This window comes from Mobula hypostoma, chromosome 3 (assembly GCF_963921235.1).
Source record: "Mobula hypostoma chromosome 3, sMobHyp1.1, whole genome shotgun sequence".
NCBI lineage: Eukaryota > Metazoa > Chordata > Chondrichthyes > Myliobatiformes > Myliobatidae > Mobula > Mobula hypostoma.
Genome location: NC_086099.1, coordinates 35,138,638 through 35,154,189, shown reverse-complemented (window position 1 = coordinate 35,154,189; position 15,552 = coordinate 35,138,638). Strand labels below are relative to the sequence as shown.

General features: G+C 39.9%; 1 protein-coding gene across 1 annotated transcript in view; it reads left to right on the top strand.

The window, feature by feature from the left end:
* Positions 1-15,552, top strand: part of LOC134343934 (atos homolog protein B) — a 37,605-nt gene that overhangs the window by 10,054 nt on the left and 11,999 nt on the right. Inside the window, exons 2-5 of the mRNA XM_063042885.1 lie at positions 1,991-3,030; positions 6,385-6,443; positions 7,737-7,836; positions 15,381-15,539. Coding sequence (XP_062898955.1) covers positions 1,996-3,030; positions 6,385-6,443; positions 7,737-7,836; positions 15,381-15,539 — 1,353 coding nt within the window. The 5' untranslated portion in view covers positions 1,991-1,995. The remainder of the gene's footprint in view (positions 1-1,990; positions 3,031-6,384; positions 6,444-7,736; positions 7,837-15,380; positions 15,540-15,552) is intronic.

Below are 15,552 nucleotides of genomic sequence, written 5' to 3'. Positions count from 1 at the left end.
CCTCTCCCTCTCTCCCTCTCTCCCTCTCTCTCCCCCCCCCCTTTTTCTCCCTCTGTCCCTCTCACTATACTCCTTGCCCATCCTCTGGTCTTCCCTCCCTCCCCCTTTCCTTCTCCCTAGGCCTCCCGTCCCTTATCCTCTCATATCCCTTTTGCCAATCAACTGTCCAGCTCTTGGCTCCATCCCTGCCCCTCCTGTCTTCTCCTATCATTTTGGATCTCCCCCTCCCCCTCCTGCTTTCAAATCTCTTACTAACTCTTCTTTCAGTTAGTACTGACAAAGGGTCTCAGCCCGAAACGTCGACTGTACCTCTTCCTAGAGATGCTGCCTGACCTGCTGAGTTCACCAGCAACTTTTATGTGTGTCTACTCACAAACTTGTTGCCTTTTTCATGACGGTCCAACAATCTCCATTCAAGTGAATATATACTTGAAACCCGTGGCAGGTGTGTAATTATAGTCCATACATCAGAGAGTAGTCATAGTATAGTCATAGTCATACTTTATTGATCCTGGGGGAAATTGGTTTTTGTTACAGTTGCACCATAAATAATACATAACAATAGAACCCTAAATAGTTAAATAGTAATATGTAAATTATGCCAGTAAATTATGAAGTAAGTCCAGGACCAGCCTATTGGCTCAGGGTGTCTGACCCTCCAAGGGAGGAGTTGTAAAGTTTGATGGCCACAGGCAGGAATGACTTCCTATGACACTCAGTGCTGCATCTCAGTGGAATGAGTCTCTGGCTGAATGTACTCCTGTGCCCACCCAGTACACTATGTAGTGGATGGGAGACATTGACCAAGATGGCATGCAACTTAGACAGCATCCTCTTTTCAGACACCACCGTGAGAGAGTCCAGTTCCATCCCCACAACATCACTGGCCTTACGAATGAGTTTGTTGATTCTGTTGGTGTCTGCCACCCTCAGCCTGCTGCCCCAGCACACAACAGCAAACATGATAGCACTGGCCACCACAAACTCGTAGAACATCCTCAGCATCGTCCAGCAGATGTTAAAGGACCTCAGTCTCCTCAGGAAATAGAGACGGCTCTGGCCTTCTTGTAGACAGCCTCAGTGTTCTTTGACCAGTCCAGTTTATTGTCAATTCATATCCCCAGGTATTTGTAATCCTCCACCATGTCCACACTGACCCCTGGATGGAAACAGGGGTCACTGGTACCTTAGCTCTCCTCAGGTCTACCACCAGTTCCTTGGTCTTTTTCACATTAAGCTGCAGATAATTCTGCTCACACCATGTGACAAAGTTTCCTACCGTAGCCCTGTACTCAGCCTCATCTCCCTTGCTGATGCATCCAACTATGGCAGAGTCATCCGAAAACTTCTGAAGATGACAAGACTCTGTGCAATAGTTGAAGTCCGAGGTGTAAATGGTGAAGAGAAAGGGAAACAAAACAGTCCCCTGTGGAGCCCCAGTGCTGCTGATCACTCTGTCGGACACACAATGTTGCAAGCACACGTACTGTGGTCTGCCAGTCAGGTAATCAAGAATCCATGATACCAGGGAAGCATCCACCTGCATCGCTGTCAGCTTCTCCCACAGCAGAGCAGGGCAGATGGTGTTGAACGCACTGGAGAAGTCAAAAAACATGACCCTCACAGTGCTCGCTGGCTTGTCCAGGTGGGTGTAGACACAGTTCAGCAGGAAGACGATGGCATCCTCAACTGGTAGGCGAACTGGAGGGGATCTAAGTGTGGCCTGACCATAGGCCGGAGCAGCTCCAGAACAGGCCCTTTGACCCACCACATCCATGAAAACCATCAAGGATCCATTTAATACTTATTTTTTAATTAACCTTGTGCATCTCCTTGAGTTTCCCTAGTTGTAACCTGTAGGATCCGAAAGCAGATACCCCGCCATAAATGCTTATGCTCATGGAAATGCTCAAAGTAAAGTTACTATATTGTGTTTTAATTGTGAATATTATCTATTAATTAAATGCTACTATGCAATTTTCTTTTTCAGATGCTATGTCAGAGGGAAATCATAAGAAGTACCATTGGTTCAACTTCATGAGGAATTACTCAGACCATTGCAAACTAAATATTTTTTTCTGTCCTCGGATTTCAAAGTTTTTGTGGTGTAAGATACAACAGTCCATGAGGCACATGCATCTGGAGACTTCTCAGAAAGAGCAGTCCAACAACTTGTCTCGGCAGGCTACAAGCCATGCAGATGGGAGCTTCCAAGATACACCAATGAGCGACTATCGCTTGGACTCTAGTGATGTCATCCCTGAAAGAGGAATTTTGGCAGGGTATAGTGAGAACGAGGTTAGAATTCAAAAAGTGTATCAGCTTTCAATATTTTCTCACCTTTCTAACTCTTCAAATAGCTTGGAACAGAAAAATTGCAAACGGAGTATTAAAAGAAGTGTAACTGAACTTCATCCAGATCTTGAACTTGAACTCAATCAGAAAAGAATTCACCTGCATTGCAAAAATTCTGCCACGTTGACTGAAAATTTAAATGCATCTCATTGTGGAGTTGATGATAGTCTTTCTGAAAAAAACATAGAAAAGGCAGCTGACTATACGGATCAACAAGATGTTAGCTTCCATGATGAAGAACCAATTGTGCATGGTTCTGCACAACACTTTTGTCATAGTGGTTTGCATGTTATTGAACATAAAGACTTCCAAGACAGTATTTTGATCGAAGATGGTGAGACAGGCACACCTAGAAATAAACTGGTGCCAATGACACCAACCTCCGAGAAAGAGGTTCAGCCTATTACCAACACTGGACTGCTATCATCTGAAAAAACACCTTCCTCTTTAGGACACTCAAGTACAATCTCTGTCAGATGTACAGCAAAACGAAAGCTGCTATCACCAACAAATGCATTAGGGAAAGATTTGTGCTTAGGGGACGAAACCCCCTCTGTTGCAAAGAAATGTAGGATTCAGTTAACTAATTCCATCCCAGTTTCTTGCAGAAGTACTGATGCCAAAGCAGCGCCTTTCTGGAATCACTTACTTCCATCCTCAAGAGATGCAGCCAAGGTTTGTACTAACTAATATTTCATTATTAGACAAGCTATTGTATTTTTAATGGAACTTGTATTTAAGTGCATGAGTTAATGGTCCGCAAATGCTTATAGCATAATCTGTAAATAAGGCCCTATTCATTCTTTGGTTTTGGCAAAAATGTCATTCCCAAGTGAAGAAATGCAACTTTAGCATATAATTTTCTTTGGTTCTCTTTTCTTGATCTGGGTATTGGTTGCCTGGATTTATCAAAGCACTATCTACTTGATATATGGGCCACATCTGTAAATTATATTACCAAAACCAAGCAGCATAGAATTCTAAAACTGAATCCACATTGATTTTCCTTGACAGAAATGTTCAGTTGTTATGGCAGCAGTCACTTGAATTGCAGGAAAACTGGAATGAACTCATTAACTGATGAATGATATCTAACAAGAAAAACCAGTTGAACAAATATCGCTGCAGAAGTACAAATTTCTCATTTAAAAAAAATCTTCCTATTGTATCAAAATTTTCCCCACAATAAATACAATTTATGCACCAACCATTACATCTGTCAAGTCTTTCTGAGACTTTACCCAAACACTGAGGATATTACCCAAACACTCAGATTGTATACATAATTGTTTTGTATACATGTACAGTATACAGTCAGCTATGCAATCGGATCAATACGTATTGATAAATCTGATGGCCTGGTGAAAGAACATACATTCCTCCAAGCTTTAATGTCTCTGCAGAGTTGGAAACATTACATCCTCAAGTTTCTCATCTAGATTGCAAATAGTTGCAAACCAAACTCTGATTGCATCAGAGGGGATCTGCTTGATAAAAAAATTATCATAATGAGATTGATAATTAATCCTGTCTCATTAAACAAATTGAGATTTAAAATTATTCCTTGATAGATTGCTTAGAAAACCAGCCCTGAATGCATTCAATAAGCTCCCCAGCTGCATTTGTTAACTAGATTTTTTTCAGCTTGTAGGAAGACTGAATCACCACCCCGTTCCCCGCCCCCCCATCCATATCCCACTCCAAAACATGATTGTGTTATTACTTTTGGTTACATTACCTAATTTGTTTAAAGTCTGCAGTCAGATAAAGATCATGTCATTTTAGATTTTTACTTTTCTTTTACCTGACTTTTTTTTAAAAGATGATACAGTTCAACTCAATGTTCTCTTCCATAACATACTGCTTATTGTCCACTTTGCTTCATGGCCATGCTATTTTCTGTTTCTGTGAAGTAAAGTGCATAACTTTCCATGCCTTTATTCCAAATGCCATTCTTTTTATTTTTCATTCAAAATCCTAATTACTTTCTAATTGTTAAATATTTTGGGGCGCCATGTTTCATTGGAGTCTGTTGCAACAAAATATCCACCTTCATTTTAGAATTAGAATCAGAATTTTATTTCTTACAACCATCTCACAACATGAGGGAGTTAAAAATCTTTATGTTGCCTCTCCGTCGATGTGTACAAGCAATAAGGAAGGAAAATGTGCGAGGATATTACCCAAACACTCAGATTGTATACATATTGTTTTGTATACATGTACAGTCATATACAATGTACAGTCAGCTGTGCAATCAGATCAATATATATTAATAAATCTGATAGCCTGGTGAAAGAAGCTGTCCCATAGCCTGTAGGTCCTGGCTAATGGTGTGGTACTATTTGCCAGATGGAAGCAGCTGAAACAGTTTGTGGTTGGGGTGGCTGGAGTCCCTGATGATCCTCCGGGCCCTTTTTAAATTAATTTTAATAAATTCAATTTTAAATAAATGGGGAAAAAATAGGAAAGGTAATGAATAGCAATTTGTTCAGAGGGTTGTTAAAAGTTGGAATACTTGATCTGAAATGTGATAGAACTAGATTCTGAAGAAAAATTTGAAAGGCAATATGATACAACAGGGTTATTACAAAATTTAGAGCATAGGTTAAATTGGACAACTGTTTTAAGGACCCAGTACATACCAAAGACTGCCACTTGTACTCAGTTCCATCATTGTTTTTCTCTAATGCCCCTGTAAAGTGCATTATTGATTGCCGAGTGGTCTTGCCATCTCCAGCATATGTTACTCCCCTTCACTAGCTCGCTCCTTGTCCTCAGGTGTATGTTAAACCTCTGTGCGTTATCCTTCAATAGAAATACTCTTCGGCATGAAATGCATTTTTGAATAAGTGATGAAGATCAGTTCTTTTAAGTTATATTTGCTAAAACTCATCAAGTAATGTTAGTGTTGTCATTTGTGCTTAAACAGTCTTTAATTGACAGATAAAGGAGTGGAACACTGGTTACAAGTTGCTGAACTGGAAGCCAGAGTTCTTGATCTTTGATTTAGGGACATAAATTGGAATTCTTATTTGACAGATTGTGAATTTAAGTTCAAGTAATTAAATAGATGTGTGTTTTTTTGTGTTCTAAAAGAGCTAATCTCTTTCACAACAATTTTGAAATTTGTCATTTAAACTCGTTTGGTTTATTAGTGATGAGTAATGAAAACTTTGGCTAAAATGGTTTCAGCAAGACCACATTTTAGATTGTTTTTAAAAAATACCAAAAACAAATCAAGAATTGTTTTCTGTATCACAGATCTATAAAGATATAGGAGCAGAATTAAGCCATTTGGCCCATCAAGTCAGCTCAGCCATTTAAACATGGCTGGTCCATTTTCCCTCTCAACCCCTAATTCCTGCCTTCTCCCTGTATCCCTTCATGCCCTGACCACTCTAAAAATCTATCGACCTCTGCTTTAAATATACATAAAGACTTGACTTCAACAGCTGCCTGTTGAAGTCCCTTGAGTCAGCTAACTGAAGATGATTAAACAAAATTCGTTACTTTGACCTTGGTCAAAAGCTGACCATCCTCAAGTATCTTAGTACTATGATTTAACCGCTTTATCCCTAGAAATTGCCTGAATGTGTCATTGCTGACAGGAAGCTACTTTTTGATGTTTGATAGACACTTGTAATTTGTTTTTATATGTGTCATTAATATAATTATCCAAATTACTAGTTTTATTTCTTGTGAAGCTTGTTATCTGTCATACTTTGTAAAAACTGCCTGTTATTCCTGAGAGACGGGATTTCTGAAGTCTTAAACCTGAGTGGAGAAAATAATAAATATATGTATCAGTAAAAGACCAACTCCAAATCAATGACTATTAATGTGCGACTCCTTAATGTCTCTGTGAATTTAAACATTTCCAAACTCGGTGCTCTTTAGCACAGCTCATGTACTTCTATTATTGATCATCCTTTCTTTCCGTGAAAGGTGACTCAATTATCCTTCTGTAACATTTGGAGCAAAACTGCAATAGGTGCCTGTTAATACCTGTATGTGCTTTTTCATTAGAATTCTTCTGACTGCATCAGTGCTGCCAGAAGGTTAAAGAATGGATTGCGTCTGAAATCGTAAGTAGTTGATATGAAATTAAGTATTCTGAATTTCACCTTGTGCTTTGCTAGAAGAATGAAAATTGCACTAGAAGTCACAGTCTCCCTGTTTTCATGCCCAGTTCCACTGAAAGGAGTTTGCAAGAAATACCATTAGCAATATTTAGTTATTGTACTTTAAAAATGTTCCCCAGAAATGTAGTAAGTGATCTTTGTCATGTTGGCATCGGGTGATTTATTTAATTCCAATTAATGAATGAATCAGCTTTAATTTAGTTCCCTGTTACTTGTTTGATCATTATGTTTTTTGATTTGCTATTTAGAAGACCGGATTCTGAAGTACATCGTTCATTTCTAAGACTTAAAAATCGTATATCATTCATCAGCCATTTTCAGATCTTCTCACCATGCATGATTTTAAAAGTCAATTGTATCATATTTCTTGTTTTTGTTCAGCTATTTGACCAGATAGTAAAAGGAATAAGCCTTTTATATATTCTGTTTCATCATTAAAAAAATACAACTGTCCTTTTCCCTATTCCTTAACTTTGGTTCACAAAAATGATAGAAGTTCTATATAAAATTAATATTGATTACCTCTGATTGCTGTCCATATAAGGGAGTTTGAAACCTCTGAAACAGTTCTCTAAATTCCCATGTTAAAACCTTTGTTCCTAATTTTAGGGCTATTTTCATTTGGTCTTGGATTCCCCAAAAAAACAAATAATAGTTTCTCTATCCTTTCAATTCCTGTCTTTGTATCCGACTTCACAACTGCCATCTTATTTCTAAGGTGCCTAACGAAACTCCCAATGAGACAAAGCCAGAAAACAATCAGCTGGGTACTTTATTTGAATGACAAAGAGGAACATACAAAGTAGGTGATGAAAGCATTTGCTTGTATTAATCAGTGCAAATCAGTTTTGCTTAAAAGCAGAAAAATTACCAGTAGGTCACATTGCTAAATTCATCAGTAGCTTTTGAATTCTCCAACTCCAGAAGATGACCGCAGGTTCCCCTTTTGCTTTATGTTTCAAAGCTTTACAATGTACATTATTGATTTTTATCATGCTAGCAGTCAGTGAAGTCTGCTGGACATATTCAAACAATCCAGAGTGGTTAGAATGAGAAGCTTCAAAAGTGAAGAGATGAAGATAAATTTCATTGTTCCATTAATTCTGTTTTGTTTTTATTTAAATAAATGGGGACGCATTATGACATTAGATATACAAATGTTTTAAATAATACTATTCTGTAACTGAAATTAATTTTTTTTAAAGTATAAAGACATGATACTTACTTGCTCTACAGGAGACACCTAAGGAGTGCACTTACGGGAGAATCCAATAAGTTTTCATCAAGAAACAACACAAGTTTTTCTGTTAGTCGTTCTTTGCTTGGAAATTTTGAGGTATGATTGCAGAACATGACTTGCATCAGAAAATGAGTTTGATTTTGCTCTGCTTCCTATGTTGCAATTAACATAGCAAGAAATGTGTTTTATCCATCTACTGAATGGAATCAGTATTGGTTTATTATTGTCACATGCACATAGAGATGCAGTGACTGCATATCTTGCATACTATTCGAATAGATCAAATCGTTCTACAGTGCATTGAGGCAGTATAAGGTAAAACTATAATACAGAATAAAGAGTAAAATAGCTACTGGAAAGGTGCAGTGCAGATAGACAATAAGTTGTTGGATCATAACGCAGTAGGCTGAGGTCAAGAGTCCATTTTATCAGACAAGGGAACTGTCTTATGACAGTGGGGCAGAAGCTCTCCTTGAGCCTGATGATGCACACTTTCAGGCTTTGTATCCTCTACCCAATAAAACACGGGAGGAAAAAAAGGATGTCCGGGGTGGGTGAGATCTTTGATTATGCTGGATGCTTCATTGAGACATCAAGAAATATAAACAGAATCTATGGAGGTGAGGCTAGTTTCCATTATGTGCTGAGCTGTGTCCACAATTTTCTGCCGCTTCTTGCAGTTGCAGATAGAGCAGTGGCCAATCCAAGCTGTTATGCATGTGAATCTCATATGAATATCAAGGTGGTATGTAGTAATTTATCTGATAATGAATTTACGGTGAACTTTATGCAACCAGATAGGATGCTTTCTGTGGTACATCAAAAATTGCTAAGGGTCAATGGGACATACCAATTTTTTTTTATACCACCTGAGAAAGTAGAGGTGTTCTTGGATGTGGGTTTACATGGACCATGAAAGACTATTGCTGATGTACAGTCCTAGGATCCTGAAGCTCTCAACAACACCGTTGATGTAGGCACCTCCCTTTCTGGTTCCAATGACCACCTCTTTTGTTTTTGCTGACATTAGGGTTGCTGTCGTGACACCATGTCGCGAAGTGCTCAATCTGCTTGCTCCACTCTGACTCATTGTTATTTGAGATGAAGACAAATTTGTAGATGGAGTTAGAGCAGAATCTGGCCATGTAGTCATGATTATATAGGGAATAGAGCAGGGGGCAGAGGGCACACCTTTGTGGAGTGCCAGTGTTTAAAATAATTATGGCAGAGGTGTTGCTGCCTATTCTTGTTCTGATTGGCTGCTACTTCACTCAGAATAATATATAAGCTGAGTCTGAGTTAAATATGTGAAAGTTGCCAAGTCGCAGAGTGCAAGCTGTGAAGAAATCTCTCAGTCTGTGAAACAGCTCGGTTACAATGCAACCTCACCTGGCCGACACTTGGCTTGTGCACATATCTACCTGACAGCTGTGCTGTGAAATAACAAGAGTTGAGTTCCAATCTTGCAGTCTCTTGTATGTCAATTTTAATCCGATCTTTGACAAAATTTCAATTAATTCAGCTGTGTGGGAAGAAAAATGAAATTTCCATCCCCATGAGAGACAATAAATTAGAAAATATTTCTAAACCTGTCTACCCAGACTAAATATGAAGTAAAACGCCTTCACTTTTCTAAGTACTAAATGAAGATCATAATGATCCCTTTGACAAGGGATCCTGGTTCCTATACTCTGAGAAGAAAACATTAGAAATGAAAGGGTAAAACAAATGCTGAAAATAGATTGCAGATTGATAATATCTGTGTGGGGGTGGGGAAGAAATTAGGGGAATGAAGCTAACTTTACCGAATGAAGTGTTTTCATCAGAATTTTCCAGCACTGACACACACCATATATACGATGGCATGCAAAAGTTTGAGCACCCAGATCAAAATTTCTGTTACTGTGAATAGCTAAGCGAGTAAAAGATGAACTGATTTCCAAAGGGCATAAAGTTAAAGATGACACATTTCTTTAATATTTTAAGCAAGAAAACTTTTTTATTTACATCTTTTAGCCAAAAAGTTCTATTCAAAAGGTTCAAAGGAACATCTAAACAAGCCTGATGCATTTTGGAAACAAGTCCTGTGGACTGATGAAGTTAAAATAGAACTTTTTGGCCGCAATAAGCAAAAGTATGTTTGGAGAAAAAGAGGGTGCAGAATTTCATGAAAAGAACCTCTCTCCAACTGTTAAGCACGGGGGTGGATCAATCATGCTTTGGGCTTGTGTTGCAGCCAGTGGCACGGGGAACATTTACTGGTAGAGTGAAGTATGAATTAAATACCAGCAAATTCTGGAAGCAAACATCACACAGTCTGTTTAAAAAAAAGCAGCCAAAGATGAAAAGGGGGTGGCTTCTACAACAGGATAATGATCCAAAACACACCTCAAAATCCACAATGGACTACCTCAAGAGGCGCAGGCTGAAGGTTTTGCCATGACCCTCACAGTCACCTGACCTAAACATCATCGAGAATCTGTGGATAGACCTCAAAAGAGCAGTGCATGCAAGACGGCCCAAGAATCTCAGAACTAGAAGCCTTTTGCGAGGAAGAATGGGCGAAAATCCACCAAACAAGAATTGAAAGACTCTTAGCTGGCTACAAAAAGCGTTTACAAGCTGTGATACTTGCCAAAGGGGGTGTTACTAAGTACTGCCATGCAGGGTGCCCAAACTTTTGCTTCGGGCCCTTTTCTTTTTTTGTTATTTTGAAATTGTAAAAGATGGAAATAAAAGTTTTCTTGCTTAAAATATTAAAGAAATGTGTCATCTTTAACTTTAACGTTATGCCTTTTAGTTCATCTTTTACTCGCTTAGCTATTCACAGTAACAGAAATTTTGAGCAGGGGTGCCCAAACTTTTGCATGCCACTGTATATGGCACAGAAACATGTCCTTTCTGTTCACCTTGTTCACACTAATTGTGATGGTACTTGTGCTAATCCAATTTGCCCGCACTAGGCCAGTGTCCTTCTGCACATTTCCTATCCAAACCCTCAAACATTGTAACTGTATATGCTTCTCTCTGCTCTGGCAGGTCATTCTAACTATTCAACACTCTTACCCCCGAGATCTCTCAAATTTCTCTCCATTAACTTTAAATATATGCTCTCTAGTTCTACTCTCCTTTGTCCTGAGAATATCCTTTCTATGCTCTTCATAAATCTCTATAAGGGTACTGCTCCCAGATTTCAGTGAGAATAAATCCAACCAATCCAATCTCTCTGTATAGCTACAGCCCTCTATTCCATGCAACATTTTGGTGAAATTCTTCCAGTGACATGGGAACCAGAACTGTACCCAGTTCTCTAAAGTGTGGTCTATCCAATGTTCTGTATAGTTGCAATGTGACATCCCAGTAGTTGTATTCTAACTCAGCCTATGAAAGCAAAACACTCCTTTATCACACGGTATATAGCTTTTGGGGAGCTATGGACTTGCACACAAAAGTCTCTCTATGCATCAGTACTTCTAATGGCCCTGCCATTTACTCTAGACATCCTACAAAATTTGACCTCAAAGTGTGCAGACTTTGTACGTGTCTGGATTAAATTCCATTTGCCACCACTCCAACTCAAGAGCTGATCCATGTCCCACTGTATCCTTGAACAACAATCCTTGTTATCTGCAACTTCACTAATTTTTGTGTCATCTGCAGCCTTATTAATGATGCCACTTACATTCTCATCTGAGTCACTTTACTTACTTTACATTCTGTATACACTTTACATCCTCTCCCTTAAAGCCTCCCTACCACTGAGATAAGGTCACAAAACGGAAAGATTGGTTTTCCTTTTAATCTGTCAACTTTGATGTGAAATCCTCTGAGTAAGACTCTGACTATTTCAAAATGTTTACTATCCTGTGGGCAAACCACAGTGTAAATTTGATGAGCAGCACCTATATTACTGTGCAAAAATCTTAGGCACATGTGCCTAGGGTGCCCAAGATTATTGCACAGTATTGTTTGTCTTTCCAGTTACTAAATAATACCTAGTATTACTGAGCTCGTACAAAGCTAAGGACACTATTTCTGTTTCCCCAACCACCTTCCTATCTTAACCAATATACAGTACTGTGCCTTAGGCACCCGAGCTGCATATAGAACACAGAACATAGAATAGTACAGCACAGTACAGGCCCTTTGGCCCACAATGTTGTGCCAACCCTTAAACCTTGCCTCCCATATAACCCCCCCAACTTAAATTCCTCCATATACCTGTCTAGTAGTCTCTTAAATTTCACTAGTGTATCTGCCTCCACCACTGACTCAGGCAGTGCATTCCACGCACCAACCACTCTTTGAGTAAAAAACCTTCCTCTAATATCCCCTTTGAACTTCCCACCCCTTACCTTAAAGCCATGTCCTCTTGTATTGAGCAGTGGTGCCCTGGGGAAGAGGTGCTGGCTGTCCACTCTATCTATACCTCTTAATATCTTGTATACTTCTATCATGTCTCCTCTCAACCTCCTTCTCTCCAGAGAGTAAAGCCCTAGCTCCCTTAATCTCTGATCATAATGCATACTCTCTAAACCAGGCAGCATCCTGGTAAATCTCCTCTCATTGGTGAATACCGAAGAGAAGTATTCATTGAGAACCTCGCTCACTTCCACAGCCTCCAGGCACATCTTCCCACCTTTATCTCTAATTGGTCCTTTCCAATGCTTCCACATCCTTCCTACAGTGAGGCAACCAGAACTGGACACAGTACTCCAAGTGTGGCCTAACCAGAGTTTTATAGAGCTGCATCATTACCTTGCGACTTTTAAACTCTATCCAATGACTTATGAAGGCTAACCCCCCATAAGCTTTCTTAACTACCCTTTCTACCTGTAAGGCAACTTTCAGGGATCTGCGGACATGTACCCCCAGATCTCTCTGCTCCTCCACACTTCCAAGTATCCTGCCATTTACTTTGCACTCTGCCTTGGAGTTTGTCCTTCCAAAGTGTACCACCTCACACTTCTCCAGGTTGAACTCCATCTGCCACTTCTCAGCCCACTTCTGCATCTATCAATGTCTCTCTGCAATCTTCGACAATCCTCTACACTATCCACAACACCACCAACCTTTGTGTCGTCTGCAAACTTGCCAACCCACCCTTCTACCCCCACATCCAGGTTGTTAATAAAAATCACGAGAAGTAGAAGTCCCAGAACCGTTCCTTGTGGGACACCACTAGTCACAACTCTCCAATCCGAATGTAGACCCTCCACCACGACCCTCTGCTTTCTGCAGGCAAGCCAATTCTGAATCCACCTAGTCAAACTTCCTTGAATCCCATGCCCTCTGACTTTCTGAATAAGCCTACCATATGAAACCCTGTCAAGTGCCTTACTAAGATCCATGTAGATCACATCCACTGCACTACCCTCATCTATATGCCTGGTCACCTCCTCAAAGAACTCTATCATGCTGGTTAGCCACGATCTGCCCTTCACAAAGCCATGCTGACTGTCCCTGATCAGACCATGATTCTCTAAATGCCCATAGATCTTATCTCTAAGAATCTTTTCCAACAGCTTTCCCACCACAGATGTAAGGCTCACTGGTCTATAATTACCTGGACTATCCCTACTACCTTTTTTGAATAAGGGGACAACATTCGCCTCCCTCCAATCCTCTGGTACCATTCCCGTGGACAACGAGGACATAAAGATCCCAGCCAGAGATTCAGCAATCTCTTCCCTTGCCTCATGGAGCAGCCTGGGGAATATACCGTCAGGCCCCAGGGACTTACCCGTCCTAATGTATTTTAACAACTCCAATACCTCCTCTCCCTTAATATCAACATGCTCCAGAACATCAACCTCACTCATATTGTCCTCACCGTCATCAAGTTCCCTCTCATTGGTGAATACTGAAGAGAAGTATTCATTGAGGACCTCACTCACTTCCACAGCCTCCAGGCACATCTTCCCACCTTTATCTCTAATCAGTCCTATCTTCACTCTTGTCATCCTTTTGTTCTTCACATAATTGAAGAATGCCTTGGGGTTTTCCTTTACCCTATTTGCCAAGGCCTTCTCATGCCCCCTTCTTGCTCTCCTCAGCCCCTTCTTAAGCTCCTTTCTTGCTACCCTATATTCAGTAGACCCATCTGATCCTTGCTTCCTAAACCTCATGTATGCTGCCGCCTTCCACCTGACTAGATTTTCCACCTCACTTGTCACCTATGGTTTCTTCACCCTACCATTCTTTATCTTCCTCACCGGGATAAATTTATCCCTAACATCCTGCAAGAGATCCCTGAATATCGAACACATGTCCTTAGTACATTTCCCTGCAAAAACATCATCTCAATTCACATCTGCAAGTTCTAGCCTTATAGCCTCATAATTTGCCCTTCCCCAATTAAAAATTTTCCTGTCCTCTCTGATTCTATCCTTTTCCATGATAATGCTAAAGGCCAGGGAGCGGTGGTCACTGTCCCCCAGATGCTCACCCACTGAGAGGTCTGTGACCTGACCCGGTTCATTACCTAATACTAGATCTAGTATGGCATTCCCCCGAGTCGGCCTGTCAACATACTGTGACAGGAATCCGTCCTGGACACACTTAACAAACTCTGCCCCATCTAAACCCTTGGAACTAATCAGGTGCCAATCAATATTAGGGAAGTTAAAGTCACCCATGATAACAACCCTGTTATTTTTGCACCTTTCCAAAATCTGCCTCCCAATCTGCGCCTCGGTATCTCTGCTGCTACCAGGGGGCCTATAGAATACTCCCAGTAGAGTAACTGCACCCTTCCTGTTCCTGACATCCACCCATACTGACTCAAAAGAGGATCCTGCTACATTACCCACCTAAGACTTTTGCACAGTACAGTAATCAGGGCATCTTGCCTATTGAATGCCATATACAATTTTGAAAAAAAAAGTTTGTTCCGGCTCTTTGGGGGCTCAACATTGAATTCAACAATTTCAGTAAAACAAATTTTATAGCATGTGTCAGAGTTGGCCAGTTCTGATGAAAGTTCATTACTGTTAACTCTAATTTTCTCTGCAGTTGTTGCCATACCTGCTGATAATCTTTTATAGTATTATTTTATTATTTCAGATTTATACCAACTACAGTGTTTTATGTCAGTGTTCCAACATTGTCATAGAAGAAAAGACACAGGCAGAGCAAACTTGTTCCTTGCCTGTGTTATTAGTTTGTTAGCAGTCTTGTGAGTGGTCACAGAATCATCCTCCGTCAAGTTTATACTTTTCAGATTTTTGAAGCTAGAGGATACTCATGAAGTTATACTGCTTACTTTTTAACTTGTATTGTAAATGCATTCTATTATTAAGTAACTAGTGGTAATATTATTTTGTGTTGTATATATGAGTCATATGTACTGTGTTGTGCACCTTGGCCTGGAAGAATGTTGTTTCATTTGGCTGTATACGTAGGTACAGCTATATGGCAATAAATTGGAACTTGAACATGGACTTAAATTAATCTCCAATTTGCAGTTCTTGATTTTGATAACACTGGACTCTCAATTTCATTCTGCTATTACTGTGAGGGTGGGTGCTGCTTAATGTTTTGTTTTGGTACTAAGACTTTAGAAACATCCTGAAATATTTAAGGAATAAAACTCACAAGCCTGCAAATTAAGTTGGTGTTGCCTTTTTATTTCATTTCAGGAATCCTTGTTAAATGGCAGGTTTGCACCATCAGGAAGAATTGAAGGTTTTACAGCTGAACTTGGGGCAAGTGGATCATATTGCCCACAGCATGTAACATTACCTGTGGATGTGTCTTACTATAATATTTCTGAACATAGCGCCCCATCACCATTCCTGGTAAGCAAATGGC